The 15,430-nt window shown below is 40.1% G+C and overlaps 1 protein-coding gene across 1 annotated transcript in view; it reads right to left on the bottom strand.

Annotated features, from left to right (window-relative positions):
- Window positions 1-3,820: 3,820 nt before the first annotated feature.
- Window positions 3,821-15,430, bottom strand: part of Thsd7b (thrombospondin type 1 domain containing 7B) — a 902,908-nt gene continuing 891,298 nt past the window's right edge. The window contains 2 exon segments of the mRNA NM_001191669.2: window positions 3,821-5,004; window positions 12,335-12,422. Of these exon segments, the coding sequence (NP_001178598.1) occupies window positions 4,923-5,004; window positions 12,335-12,422 (170 nt within the window). The 3' untranslated portion in view covers window positions 3,821-4,922.

Raw genomic sequence — 15,430 nt, 5'->3', positions numbered from 1 at the left:
CCCTTCCCCATCCTCCCCCCATTACCTCCCTCCCCACAACAATTCCATTCACTGGGGGTTCAGTCTTGGCAGGACCAAGGGCTTCCCCTTACACTGGTGATCTTACTAGGATATTCATTGCTACGTATGAGGTTGGAGCCCAGAGTCAGTCCATGTAGAGTCTTTGGGTAGTGACTTAGTCCCTGGAAGCTCTGGTTGCTTGCCCCTGTCACTTTCTTAAACCAGTATAATCTCTATCTGCACTCTAAATATTTATCCCTCATCCATCATCAAAGAAGCTACTTTCAGCCAACAGATTCTATATTAAAGAAGAGGAAGGTGTGAATTCCAAAGGGAACACGTTTAGAGAGGGTTATGTATACATGGGCAAGTAGGAGCATAGCAAAGGAGAAGGGAAATGATATAATTATATTAACTAAATGTTTTAAAGATATTATTGCCAGCTGGGTGGTGGTGGTGCGCAACTTTAATCTCAGCACTCTGGAAGCAAAGGCAGGTGGACCTGAGTTTGAGGCCAGTCTGGTCTACAAGAGCTAGTTCCAGGATAGCCAGGGCTACACAGAGAAAACAAACTGTCTCAGAAAACAAACAAAAAAGTCTGCTATTTCCATTGTAACATCCTTAAAAAATATTTCTTTTGCAAAAATGGATTATGAGAGAAAATGTTTAAGAGGCTGTGTTCTAGAGAAATGAGAGAAAAATTCTCAGATAATAGTAAAGTAATAGAGCTCTAAAAGAATCAGAAGAGCTAAAAAGTGATATATGACAGTAAAATAAAAGATTGAAATATTGGATATCTGCTGCTCAGGCCATGCCCGTCAGAACAGGGAAGCCACAGCCTGCTTGTGGAACCCCCCTACTCTTACCAATTCCATCACTCACTCTCGTAAACCCAAATAAGAAAACAAAACTCAACCAACAAGCGAGCTAATAAAATGAACAGTTCTCAAAAAAAAAAGAAAGAAAGAAAGAAAAGGAAAGGAAAGAAAAAAAGATGTATGACATGGCTGCATTCCAGTCAGATCACATAGTTTTTGGGTATGATCCCTTGCCAGAGCAGCCATGTTGCTGCTGGATTAAAAATCCTCTAAATGAGGCCATACCTCATTTGGCCTTCCTCAAATTGGAGAGAAACAAATATATGAGAAATATAAGCACTAGCAGAACAATGTGCGCTCCAACATGTCAGTGGGTCAGTGATACTCTATTGTAGCTGGGTCACACTGACATCATTGTTTTGAGGTTGGAAGACTAGGCATGGCTTGACCTTGTCATTTCACTCCACTGCTTGAAAACCTGCAGCAGTCTATGACATTAAGAATACAGTATGACTTCCTCACCATGGCTGTTCACTGAATACGATTTATTTCTATACTGACTGAATTATTCTATGGATGTTCCTTTGGCACTAATCATATGCCAAAGATTTCAGATACTTTAGTGAAGAAAATTAAGATCCTTGTCCTCATGGGGTTAACGTCTCAACATGAAGACAAAATAAACAGTAAATTACAATCTAAATATGTACAATAAAAGGTTTAGGTTGAGAGACAGAGACAATTTGTGTATATACAGTATATTTTGATCATAATGTTTCCCCTTTCTCAACTCCTCCCAGCTCCTCTCCTCCCCTGACTCCTTATCCATTCAACTTCTTATTCTTTCACTCCCCATTTCTTCCCTCCCCCCAAAAGAACCAAGCCAACCAATCAAACAACAAAAGCAAAGCTCACAGTAAACAAGCAAAAGTACACACACACACACACACACACACACACACACACTAACATACATGCACTAACACACACTAACATAATACAAACTAATGCATACACATATACATGCATACACACACACACATACACACACACACACACACACACACACACAGAGAGAGAGAGAGAGAGAGAGAGAGAGAGAGAGAGAGAGAGAGAAACACATGAATGCCCAAAAGCACAACACAACACTACAAAAGCCACAATGAAGTCTGTTTCATGTTTGCCAACTACTCTTTGGCCTGCCCTGGACAGCGGTTGATATATTTAGTGACACTCCACTGAAGAAATCTGATTTCCCTTTCCCAGCAGTTGTAAATGACCTCTTGGTTAGAGGTGAGACCCCGTGTTCACTTCCCTTTTTCCATGCTGGGACCCTGTGTGGATCGAACTTGTGCAGGCCTTGTGCATGCTGCCGTGGTCTCTGTGATTTCATATGTGCTTCAGGCCTATTGCGTCTGGACACTTTCCTTGGAGTCATCAACCACTTTGGCTTTTCCAACTCTTCTTTCTGCCTCCTCTTTCTCATAGGTCCCTGAATGGTAAGTTGGAGGGGTTCAAGAAAGACATCTCATTTAGCACTGAGTGCCTCAAAGTCTCTTTCTCTCTATACAATGTCAAGCTGTGGGTCTCTGTGTTAATTACTATCTAATACAAGGAGAAGATTCTCTCATGATGGTTCAGGATGCACTGTTATGTGGGAATAGCTGAGGGCATTAAGATTCATGTAATTACACTGTTTCATTTGCCAAATAATAGTAGTAAGTTGAAAGGTGACACTAGATGATGTAAGGCCAGTAGCGACTTAGTGGATCACTTGTGTCCAGACTTACACTTTTATCCTCAAGAGAACTACATATATTAAAATTATGTCTTGTTTTATACATAATATGCTTTATCTATGTAAAATGGTGAATAAACTTTGGGAACTGATATCAGTTCATGGGATATCTTTTATTGGCAATGCTTGGTCTTTACTACAGCAGGGTGGAGTTCCTGTCTTTGGATCCATGTAGCATAATTCTAAAGTACTATGAAAGTCAGAAGATACTATGTTTTATTGATTCAGCAATGCACCTCTGAGCACTGTGCCTATTCTTGGCAGATGTTCAATAAATATGTATTGTTTTAATAAATGGATAGAATTCATATTGACAATATAATGTGGAAAGTGCGAATAAACTAAAAATCAAACCATTTCATGTCGTTTGTATTAGTGAAGAAACAATTTTACCCAAGCCAGAAATGTCAGAAATCTAATATTTTAATGCAAATTCAATATGTATTATAATAGTTGAATCTGTAATGAACGGAAACATGTGATGATCCCAGTCTCCCAATCCTGAATGTGCTATAGAGTGTTAATCACAGACACTATTTTGTCATGTCTACTGAATACGAAGATTTTATGCTTACGATTAATGTGCATGCTAAAAGATCATGTTTTATCTCCCACTTTTGGTTATAATTTATATTCCTGTCAAGAGTCACACAGGCAATGACACCTTAGTCTCTAAGTTAGGCTCTTTGTAATTGCTTCTAACATGGTTCACATTTAAGAAACTAAACAATGGGAGGCCAGCTCTGAGAGTGTTGGTAGTAAGGTAATCTCTTTCACCTCCTGTTTCTGGCAAAACTTGGCAGCATTGGTGAAAAGCAATTATGAAAGTCTTGCCTATCTCTTGGACAGTTAACAGATGTCATCATGTGAATTAAAACATCCTGTTTTTGTCCCTTCACATCTTTCTGTCTTTACCAGTTTCTTAGTTCTCTTGGGTTATTTACATATCGACGTTTCCAGGGTTACGATAGTTCGTTGGTATGATACCATCTGGGTTATAAATCTCCCTTCCATGTTTCTCAGTCTCTGTGATTGATGCCTGTGTATTGGTACAGTTGATAATATTGAGAAACTGGGCTTTCATTTTCTCTATCAGTGATTTCATCCATCAATCTTTAAAATGGCGGCAAGGGGGAAATAAGTATTAAATTGTTTTTGTCAAAGCACGGGGCTTTGAAAGTGAATAAATATCCACCAGGCAGTGTTACAGTCTCTTGAGCACTTTATTTGTTATAAAGACAAATCCATAGCACACAATGGCACCTTCTTACTTCCAACATCCGGGATTACAAAGGATTAGCTCATAAAATGGTCTCAGCTTTTTAATGTGTTGTTTGAGATATTATTGAAACCTTATAAAAACAAGACTCGCTACAAACAGGATCGGTGTTCAATGTATATTAAATGAGGTCAGATAATTAAAGTCAAAATAATTTATAAATATTCAGATAAGAAAATTGAAATTACAAAAGCATATTTTGGTCAACATTAAACTGAATTACAACTGTGTGTGATCTCAATGCTATATCTACACAGCTAAGTTTTTGTTAAAATACAGTTTTAGTTATCAAATAGTCTACCTCACGCCCCAGTACATTCACCTAACTTCACTGCTAACACCCAGGACACATTTCACCCAGAACCTACCCATTTTACTCTAGTCCAGGAACTCACACTCTCCTATCTCAACAGATGCAGCGCACAAAAGTGCCATCATCCCCTGGCTACAAAATAAGATGCATTCTTTAAAGGTAAAAACTCAGAGAACTTCTGAAATGGCAACCCATTCGCTCTGTGTTCATGAAAATAGGCAATCCAATTTGTAAGTTTTCGAACCAATGTAAACTCTAGGAAACTCATGTTGCAGTATGGGAATAAGGACTCTGCACTAATATAGTGCGTAACAATACAGTGTCAGACTCGCCATTTACAGTAAATGCCTCGATTGGACTTTCCCGTGGATTGTCAGAATGCCTCTGAGGATCAAGTTCACTCAAGTCTGTGTGAAACCCTTCAGGTTCTCTTCCTCTCATTTTCAAACAGGAAGAGAAAGGTTTTCAGGCCTCTTGGGAAAACCAAAAAAAGCAAAACACACCCACAAACAATTTGAAAACAAAATGGCAGACCCAGTAATCCTTGACTCCATGTCCCAATGAAGTTGGGGCACTATTCCTTTTGTAGTATTTGTGTTCTGCCCAAGATATCACATCGTGAGATTCCTCAAAGAACTGAGAAGTCTGAGAGCTACAAAAGAGAAAGCATTTAAGGCAGCAGTTGATGTCTACATTTGGATTCCTTTTTTCAAGTTACATGTCCAAGTCTCCATCGTAGGCCAAGGTCAGTGGCTTCTGATGGCGAGGTGTGCTTTGATGTGGTTTTGGCTTCTTGCTGCAAAGGGAAAAAGAGTTTTCAGATAAAGGTAACAGCACTTTGCTTCAGCTGCCAAAGACAATCTTGAAGACTTTAATTCAAGTGGGAAAATTAGAAATGACTCATTTATCAGTAAGTATATGCTTACTGGAGATATAGTTGAAGAAATGCACTGTGGGAAGGCTTACCATTGTGTGAACCTCATAGCTCATACTCTCCCAAGCTAAGCTGACTCCAGGCTTAGCTTCACTAGGCCCATAGTATAGGGTATATGTAGACAGTAGGATTAGAAACTACAGGGTTCTTGGTGTATGCCTATATTCCTCACTTTAACCCTTTTAAAATATAAGCTACCCCCTTTTCAAAATCTTAAAAAAAAGGTTTAGTGTATTGAGGAGAAGAGCTACTCATTTTCTGTATTTGTTTTTGTTACACACAGGGAGGTGAACATCTGCTGTTCAGTAATTCCTAAGCTACCATGACCTCCGCATCCCAGATGTTTAACATTTTAAGCAGCTGGAGCAGCTAGACTCCTGTGCCTTGCTCTGGCCTGAAAACTGTTATTTATTTGCCTGTCAACCCACTGTAACAAGTTCACCCTTTGTAGGTAAAAACATCCTCACCCCACTTTATCCGTGAATGGCGACTGTGTCCTACAGAGGGAGACTACTTTTCCTACACATCAAGAGCCCAGTATGCCAAATCATTTGGAGAGCCGTCATATACCATCATTCTTTTTCTTATTTATAACTGAAATTTTGTCATCTACTTTTCTTCTCCACAAGTGCTCTTTTTACCCTAGAAGCCTGGCTCTGTCATATCTTCAGAGGCTAGCTCTCTTCTACTCTGTCCTCATCGGGGATCTCTCTCTCTCTCTCTCTCTCTCTCTCTCTCTCTCTCTCTCTCTCTCTCTCTTTCTCTCTCCCCTTCCCAGATTGCTATGGTATATAGTATACACTAACACCTATTATTCATTTTAATCCAAAGCAGATTGAGCATTTTATATTTATTCTTTATTTTTTTTAAAAATTTTTTATTAGATATATTTCTTTACTTATATTTCAAAGATAATTTCCCTTCCTGGTTTCCTGTTCATAAGCCCCCATTCCCTCCCCTTCCCCATATGGATATTCCCCCTATACAACCCCCTTATTGCTCCCCCATATTCCCCTGCACTGGGGTTCCAACCTTGGCAGGACCAAGGGCTTCCCTTTCCCCTGATGCCCCAACTCTATTCTCTGCTACATATGCAGTTGGAGCCCTGGGTCAGTCCATGGTATTTATTCTTTCAATAAATCCCAGAAGTACTTTGAGAGGGAGGTACTTGTAAGAAGCAACACTCTCCTTTGCCTGGAAAAAGTGAATTGGATTTTATATCCAGACGAAATTTAAATTAAAATGAAACATCTTAGTTTAGAAATGGCAGCAGTAGGATTTACTACTGTGTCATTTTCTGTCATTGGCATCTGTCAAGGGAGCATCTTCATCACAGCACAGTGTCCCCTGCTTCTTCTCCTGTGTTCCCTGGCAACTGCTAATCAACCGTTGGCCTCCACACATCTCTCGATATGAATATCTCATACAAATGGAGTCTACCAGCTGTGGCTTTTGTGTCTAGCTTCTTCCACCCAGCAGTTAAAGTGGTGCATTTTCTGTTATCTGAACGTATTTGAAGATGAAGAGTTTGACAGGACCAGTTATAGGAAGGATTTCCCAATTTAACATGCCTACATTGTAATTTAAGGAGCAAGATTAATTTTTTTCCTGATTCATATCTGAAGCAAGCCATATGAGCTAAAGAGATAAAAATCGATTTCTGAAATTCTACTGGATGGAACCACACATCTTGGAGGCTCTCACCCATCACCTGGCATGCAGTGGTCTCCCACTGAGGATCTGCTGAGTGCTCGGCCCAGGCTGCAGGCAAACAGCTTCCAGGCAGAGAAGCTGAGGGGAACCAGCAACTTGATTTAGAATCTTCTGCAGAGAGAGCTCAGGCTTTGGATACTCTGCCTTGTGGGCTCTCTCCAGTTCTCAGAGCTCTATTGCATAATTACTTGACTGGCATCCAATTTAACCTCATCCTTTTGAATCATAAGTATATTTCAGAGGCTTTATTTGTACCTGGGTGAGCTCCTATCACAGATAATAAACTTGGCTTGAAACAGGGCTCTTGGGATGCTGGTCAATGCCTTTAACCTGGAGGTGACACCTTTCTTCTGAAAATGTTATAGATGTCCCCCTGACTCCTCTGTGTGTGAAAGAACAGGGAATAAGTAGGGGCCCAAGACTTGGAGAGCCTTTGGCTTTGGCAGTCTCTCCTTATCTTGCATGTGCTACATGCTCTTAGGTAAGGAAAAATGAGATCTGCGCCCCAGGGAGTGAAGACAAGGAATGGCAATGACTAGATTTGTATGAGGAGATAAAATCCTTGCCTGGGAGACATGTAAACTTGGTTAGGCTCTATGAATGGGGCCTGGAAAAATTTTCTCAAAATGTGCATGGAGGCTTTTATGTCTGTGTCCATATGTAGATTTATGAGCACAGTGTATACCTCTGAGACAACGGAGGGCTGGGGACCACACACAGTATATCATGATAGCCGATAGTCACTGAGATTAGAACTTTGTTCTCTGTCACTCATCTCATAGTGTGTAATCCATGAACACTATAAGCCCAAAGGTCTTAACTATGAATATGCAAGATCTGAGAACGTTTGGGGTGTTTAAAACAAATGAAATTCCTCTCTAATGCCAATCTGGGATGTCTAGAACACAGATCCCTGGGCAGCTGTGGTTTGACAACACTCCTACGCCAGTTAAAAAGCCTCCTAAAGGGGGAGGGTGTATGTGGCCTTCGTGTGAAAACCCAACAGTTAAGAGGTCTGTCTCTGGAGTTCTTGGCTCCCTTTTCTTCTGCTCCATTGGAACATGCCTTCTTTAAGATAATTGCTTGTTCCTTTTTTCCTTCCTAAATTGTGTTAGAAAAAGCGTGATCACCATTCTCCCTCAAGCAAAACCAGGAACCATAAAGGGCTACCAATAGGCCAAAACTGTCAGCACCAGGGCCCATCCAGCATCCACCCCCTCACACATTTTCCTCCCATTGAGCCTGACAGAGTGCTCTGGACTGCCAGGACATCTTACAGAGTCACAAGAAGCCTAAGACCATGCTGCTGTCCTGGCTGGAGGAACTGTCAATGTTTAACAGTGACCTCTTTTAAGGATATCAGCATTTTAGCAAAGGGTAAGAATGCATTCATTTAGGAGAGAAGACTGACAGGCAAGCTGTTGACAGTTTCAAGGGTCTTGGAATGCAACCCACAAGGAACAATCCTAAGCTAGCTGACATTGCATTGTTTGATGGAAGCAGGAGACATTTTTAATCAGACAGCTAGCTATCTTTGAGAGACAAACCTCTGGAAGACAGGATAGCACTCTTCAACTGTGGATGGAGAGTCTGTTGCCAAATGTGTTGCTGGGATGGACACAGTTACCCAGAGTGCCTTCTCGGCACTATGTCCAGGTTAATCACCAGCTCACCTGGGAGACAACTTGAGCAAATCATTATCTGGTGTTTAGTCCCAGGAGAACCTGAGAAGGGGAACCTTTCAAAATCTCCAACACTGATGGCAAGTACTCAGAAGGTCACCATGGAAATCAGTGCTTAGGGAAGCTGTTTTCTTGCATTTTTCAGAAGTCCACCAAAGTTTTATTATAGATTGCTTTCAGTTAACATATAAAAGCCTAGATCCTGGCATATGGTAAGAAATTTCTTACCATAAACTTTTTATTTTGGTGGAAAGTATAACATCTTCAAACTGTCATCCTTTAAAGCTCCTGCAAGCATTTGACAGATGGAGCTACCAGGAAAACCTCGTTTTGGGTATAAGCAGCTCCTTTGAGACAGTGAAGAACATGTCTCTCTGGGGCTATGGTTCGCTCACCTGTAAAAATGTAGGATGTCTAAGGTGAAAACCTAGGACATCACATTGTATGTGAGAAACCTGCAGGATTTCTCAGGGCAGAGGACATGTAGGAACAGTCTGGATTTGAGAGTTAGCCAAATCCAGAGTTGATTCTACAAACCATGTGACCAAAGAAACAGTATTTCAGCTAACCACTCCTTAAAACAGGAATGATAACAATAATATTGTGAGACAATCATGGGGATCAAAGACAACCATTTCCATGCAGTATTTCTATGCCTGATAGAAAAATACTTGACTTTCACATTTCCACAAACCGTAAAATCTTAAAACAAAAATCCTTTCTGCTAATCAAATCTTTCATTCATTCACTTATCTAGGCATTCAATTGATAATGATTCAAATTTGCGGTGTAAAAGAATCTATCTATAAAACCTAGTGAACATAGTCTCCCCTCTGAGGTCTTCGGGGCTCTGTAGACTGCTGAAAGATAACTATGCCAGCACGTACACAGTCAGCATGAAGGGAACACCAAAGGGCAGCAGACACAAACAGGTCATCCCAGGCTCTTAGAAAAGAAAAAAGCTCAGCATTTGAGTTTTGTTGGAAATGTGGGTTAAGTGCCAATAGCTGGTAAAACTTATTTTTGATAAAGGGGTCAAGAGGATGAAACTGTGAGAAATAACTTTGCTATTTAGAAAGGAGAATGTAAATAACCACATAGGACAAGCACAGTAGCCTGAGAAATATGAATAGACAGAGTTGGCGTTTGGCCTAAAACGTCTCTAACAGTAGCACAGATCCACAGAGATGCTGTATTCAACCATGTGTGTGGAAATAAATACAGTAGAGGGAAGAGTAGGCTTGATTGCCAATGGAGGGACTGATGGGATCATCGAGTAGCAGGCGTAACAGTGCACATGAATGCTGCATCAAACTGTTACTACCATGGATAAGAGAAGCCAATACTTTTAAGCTAAATATTAATACACGACACAGGCTTTGGAACTGAGTATATGATAAGGCAAAGTGATCAAATACTTGGGTAGATTTTTTTTCTTATTTAATCTAAATAGGAAAAAATATTTAAGCTGGCCAAATTTTCAAAGACACTTAGCCCTGTGAGATAATAAAGACAAACGTTAGGGTCTGTATAATACAGGTTAGCCAGGCCAGGGTCCAGGGAAGAGCGAAAGATGAAATTGAGAGTCGTTTGGGTTTGGGTTATGAAAGACTTTAGGTATTCAGCTAGACAGTGAAACATGACTTGACTTAATCAGTAAACTGTGACATTACTAACGGCTTGAAGAAGAGAGGTGAGACGATGATCATTGGAGTTGTGTTTTACAAAGACTAATGTAGCCATAGAATGAAGGAGAAAGTATGTTTAAACCCAAGTGTGGATTTCCTATGCAATGCAGCAGGTTGGTCCCGGAAACATAAGGGAGACATTCTACTGGTATTTTGTAATTGGATCTTCTGAACTGGCATGGTTGCACACCCCTAGTCCCAGTGTTTAGGAGTCTGAGTCTAGAGAATTAACCTGAGTTTAGATCATCCTGGTTTAATAAGGCTTAGGAGGGAGGGAGAGAGGAGCAAAACAGATACAGAGACACAGATATAGACACAGACACATGAATGCATGAGCGTGTGCGTGTGGGTACACACACACACACACACACACACACACACACACACACACACACACGGAGTGGGGGACAGAACAGAGATAAAGACAGAGTCAGACATAAGGATAGAGGAGGGGATTGGTAAAAAAATATCCTACTACCAGAATTGAGAATCCCAGAGCTTGGTGTTACATACAGTCTTATTAAATATTTGCTGCTGGGAGTAAATAGACTACATTTTAGACTACAGTCTAAAAGTGTATAAGTTGTAGGAAAGGGAGAAAAAAATATTAATGGTTCCACAAGAATTTTTTACATCTATATATATTAAAAACTACATGCTAGTTTCTAATTTCTCAGGTATAAGAGTGTTCTTGGAACAACAGAACCTAGATTGGGGATGAGACTCTTAGAATGGAGGAAGCCATTTGTTTTTATATTGCCGTCTGGCCAACCAATGGTCTGGAACCTTATTGTCTGCAACGTGAAGAGCATTGTCCTATATACCTTGGTGACTTTTAGATCCTCTACTATGACTTATAGAATGTCCTGCTTTCTAACCTTTTTTGGAGGCAGGCATCTTGGAAGACTCTCAAACTCCTGGGAGCCTTTAATCTCACATTTGTTCATTGTGACTAGATGTTCACAGCACTTGTCAAACTTACCAACTGAAACACTTAAGCTGGTCCAGTCACTTCCTCACAGGGTTGGTGACTGCTGGAGATGGCATGTTTTATTACAACACTCTGGAAATACTAGCTGAGTAGAAATCCTATTTCTAGGGATTCAATCTTGGTCACTACAGGTAGTAAGAGGGATAAAAGTCATCTGATTTTCTTCACCAATTTTGACTGACCGAAAGTAAAGATTTAAAAGTTTGTGTAGCCTTGGAAACAGAATTTGAAGATAAATATATATATTTGCGTCAAGATTAAAATGTGGATAAAAATTCTCAAGAAATATTCTATGAGACAGATGAGCAATATAAATATCTCAGTTGGGAAGGAAAAAAAAAACACCAATAGCACTTTGATCTCATAAAAAATATCCTTGAAAATGCTGCTTTTGAAGCTAATATATTCTTCACATACTTTAAAGTATTCAAATTTATTTATGTGTATGTAGTCTCAGAACAGCTCGTCAACTAAAATGTATTCTGTATAATAGCAATACACTAATTAGAGTTTCCAGAGAGTAGGCAGTAGGACTAGTAGTCACTTGTAAAGCAGGGGCCTTGGAACTTACAGCTAGTTAGACGTAGCTGTTTTAAATATTATCTTTGTTATTAAAAGTGCATTAACAAGAGAGGGGGAACCAACTGGTTTATTCACCCTAACTTTTCAAAACAGGCTAGATTAAGAACTGATAATAACTAAGGATAATTTTATATCTAGGATTATCTAAAGTTGTGTTCTCAGATTGGCAACAGATCAGAATTACCTGGGGGAATTAATGTATGTGGAGAAGTCCTGGCCACACTCAACAGTAACTAATTTGGGTCCTTGGGTGCAGAAGTCGGCATCAGTGTCTAGGAGATGCCTTATGTACACGATGGTAAACCTGTATCCCAAACCAAACGCTAAGTGCGCAAGTGCCAAGCCATGGTTTGTCTTTTATATCTTCTAATGTTACCCAAAACCCAAATAAGAATGTGCTATCAAGTGGCACCAGTATTGGCAAAGGTCCCATATTCCAACTGTTGATCTCTTTTTCTGGAAATCCTTTCATTTTAACACTCCCCCCTCTCCAAAATGAAAGCCAGGGTGTATGATTTTCATTCTTTGGTACTTACCAAACAAGATAGGAAGCAAATACTAGGAAGATCATGATAAGAAAACTGCCACCGGAAACGCCATAAACCCAAATTTTTACTCGGCCGTCTGTTGAAGACAGAAGTAACACAACAGCATTAGCTAGCACACGGAAGTCGCCAGCATTTAGGAGAGAAAGCACACACACACACACACACACACACACACACACACACACACACACTCTAACCTAATGTCTGTTGACCAAGAGCCCACGACTAATTCTAGGCCTGAAATGGATCCCTAAGCTAGCTGATCACTCAATGGCAGAACTTAGCCACGTTTTGGGATGATCTATGAGCTTCCCAAGGAATCTGATGGTGACAGTACTCTCTTCTGAGTATCATAAGAATGCAGATTATTTACTAGAGGTAATTGTGACAGCAACTAATAGAAAATTAGGTCACAAATTTGAAAAAGAGCGAGGGGAGCTATATGTGATGGTTTGGAAGGAGGATGGTGACATGGTATAATTGTTCTAAAGCTGAAAAAAATAAAATAAATAATTTTAAAAAATAAAATAAATTATACAACACTATACCAGTTGGTGTGGACCTTCTAGATATGAACAGTTTATACCACTCTAATTTTTAGCAAAGTAACCATTAAAAACATTCGGTTGTTACTTCAGTGTGGTGGGGGACAGGTCTATAATCCCAGCACTCAAAAGGGTTAATACAAGTTTGAGGTTATCTTTGTCTTATGAAATGAACAAACATACAAAAACTGTAAGGTTGTAACTGCATTGCAGTAAATACATTTTCTGGCCAAATAATCTCTCCTTCGCCTGAATTCCCAGATGTCTGTGTTTGGTGATTGCTGTTAAATATAACAGAATAATGACAGCAAAGGAGAAAAGGTAAAAATAAAAACAGAAATATGTAACCCAAGCTCCCACTCCCAGTGTGATATACAGACAACTGATGTGGTAACTGATCAAGTTGACTGGAGGAGTTTCGAACTTGATCGAAGATGCTGGAAGTCTAACCTGCCATATAAGAACACCACCGGAGTTTCTCACAACACAAAGAACAAGGGCAAAAACCCTGCAGTCACAAAGATGACCACATTTCTCTGATTTTTCTTTTTAACATGAGTGGAAAGAAGTCTAGGATTCACATTTCAGTAGCGCTTTCTGCTGAGTGAAATTAGGTGAATTAAAAAATCAAGTGGATTATCTGCACCACACCCTTCCCTCAAATCCAGGGACCATCATGGAAGAGGGGGCAGATGGGACTAGTCCCTACGTCAGCAAGGACTTTGTTAGAACAGTGCCCTCTGGACAGGACAGGACTTCTGCTTTTATTAACTCCAGGAACTCCGGCAGCTGCGGCTGTCTGCACCACAGCTGGTCAAGAGCAAGCCAATCAACACTCCAGTGGGGATGGGGAGGGGAGCAGAGCCCCACCCCACCTGAGGCGCTAGTAACAGGGGATGCAGGAAAGGGAGGGTCAGGCTTTTCGTTTAAAGGCTATAGGTCAACCTGGTAGGTTGAGCATACTACAGTGGATGTCCCCATGTGGGGACATAGGCAGTACATAGCTGGGTTCTGTGGGAGATATATTTATATATGTATCTATATTTGTATCTAATATATATCTATATCTCATCTTCTATATCTCTATCATATAAATCTTCTACCTGTCTATATCTCTATAATACTATAAATTTATGACCATGTGCAGAAGGAAACATTCTTTTAGATTTCGTACCTACTGCAGTTAAATGAAACTTAGTAGTCAAGTAAATATTATGGTCTATGTGTGACTTCTTTTTATATGTAAAATATATTTTTAGGTGAACTAGGATTTTCATTTATATGACAGAAATTGTTTCTGGCAATTTAATTTCCCCTCCGTTTAGTGTGAGCATGAGGCTAACCAGGTTTGTAAGTGGGCTGACAAAGGCAATTGTTAGCATCCCAAAGGAATGGCGTTTCTTTGTGAAAGCTATACTCAGGGATTCAGATTCGCCGAACTCTGGATCCACAGTGCAACTGCAGCACGTCTGAGACACTGAGGTCTGCATGGGACAGACAACCACCAGAATCTACTGCAAAAGATTTGTTTAAAGTAACATCACAGTTAAATCGCACTGCAAGTCACTACATTTTTTTCAAGCCTCAACTAGAGACTCACTTGAGAAAGAGGTTCAGTGAAATTATATGTTTCTGTGGTCATAAACATCTTATAAAAGGTTGAGAGTGATTATTCTGAAACACGGGTGACAAAATTCTCCATTCTGAGCTCTTACATTGGTGATCTGAGCAAGAATGTTCCTAACATAGGACCTAAGGATTCAGACTCCGAGATGGCCTAGTGCTTTATTTCACTGTAGATGAACGTGGTGGGTCAGAAGGCTATTTTGGGGGTGAATTTAACAATCAATGTAATATATAAATTCACATTTGTAGCAGTATAATGAAACTAAAAGTTCAAACTATTTAAAACAATGCAGGGTGAAAATATCTTTCTGTAACTCTTCACTTTCTTCATGGAAGCTATCCCTATTCCAATGTCTGTGGATCTTTTCAGTTTTGATGAACATGGGTAGGCATCTGAATGCACATATGAATACACACATGAGCACATGAATGAAAATAGCTTTAGAAATAGGACCTGGATGATGAGTGTTGTTCGGTTGCAACTCTCTGGTTTTATTCCCTGGTGTCGGTGGATTGCTGATAGTCCTAGTTTACCTCACTTCAGTGTATCCATGGGCGGCATCTCACAGCTCAACCACACTCATGCTTTCTCAATGTTCCACTTATGGAATCTCAGATGCCTCTGCTCATTTGTTAACATAAGCCGAGATCATTTGTAACAGGGACTGTTTGTACTCTTATGTGTATGCATGTGCAGGATGGATTCTTGAGAGAAATTTCAGATTGAAACATGTGGCAGTTAAACATATTATGACAGCCTCTGTGTCCCCTGAGGGCTGCTTCAGATTATGCTCTCTTGCCATTAAACCGATCAGGCTAACACGTGTTTTGGGGGAGATTATTCTATGGCCACAGCACTTACCACACAACTATGAGGACTGGAGTTCAGACACCTACTACTCACATAAAAGCC

This window comes from Rattus norvegicus, chromosome 13, assembly GCF_021556685.1.
Source record: "Rattus norvegicus strain SHRSP/BbbUtx chromosome 13, alternate assembly SHRSP_T2T, whole genome shotgun sequence".
NCBI lineage: Eukaryota > Metazoa > Chordata > Mammalia > Rodentia > Muridae > Rattus > Rattus norvegicus.
Note: the sequence above shows the minus strand (reverse complement) of the source record. Positions and strands in the feature narration are given on the sequence as shown.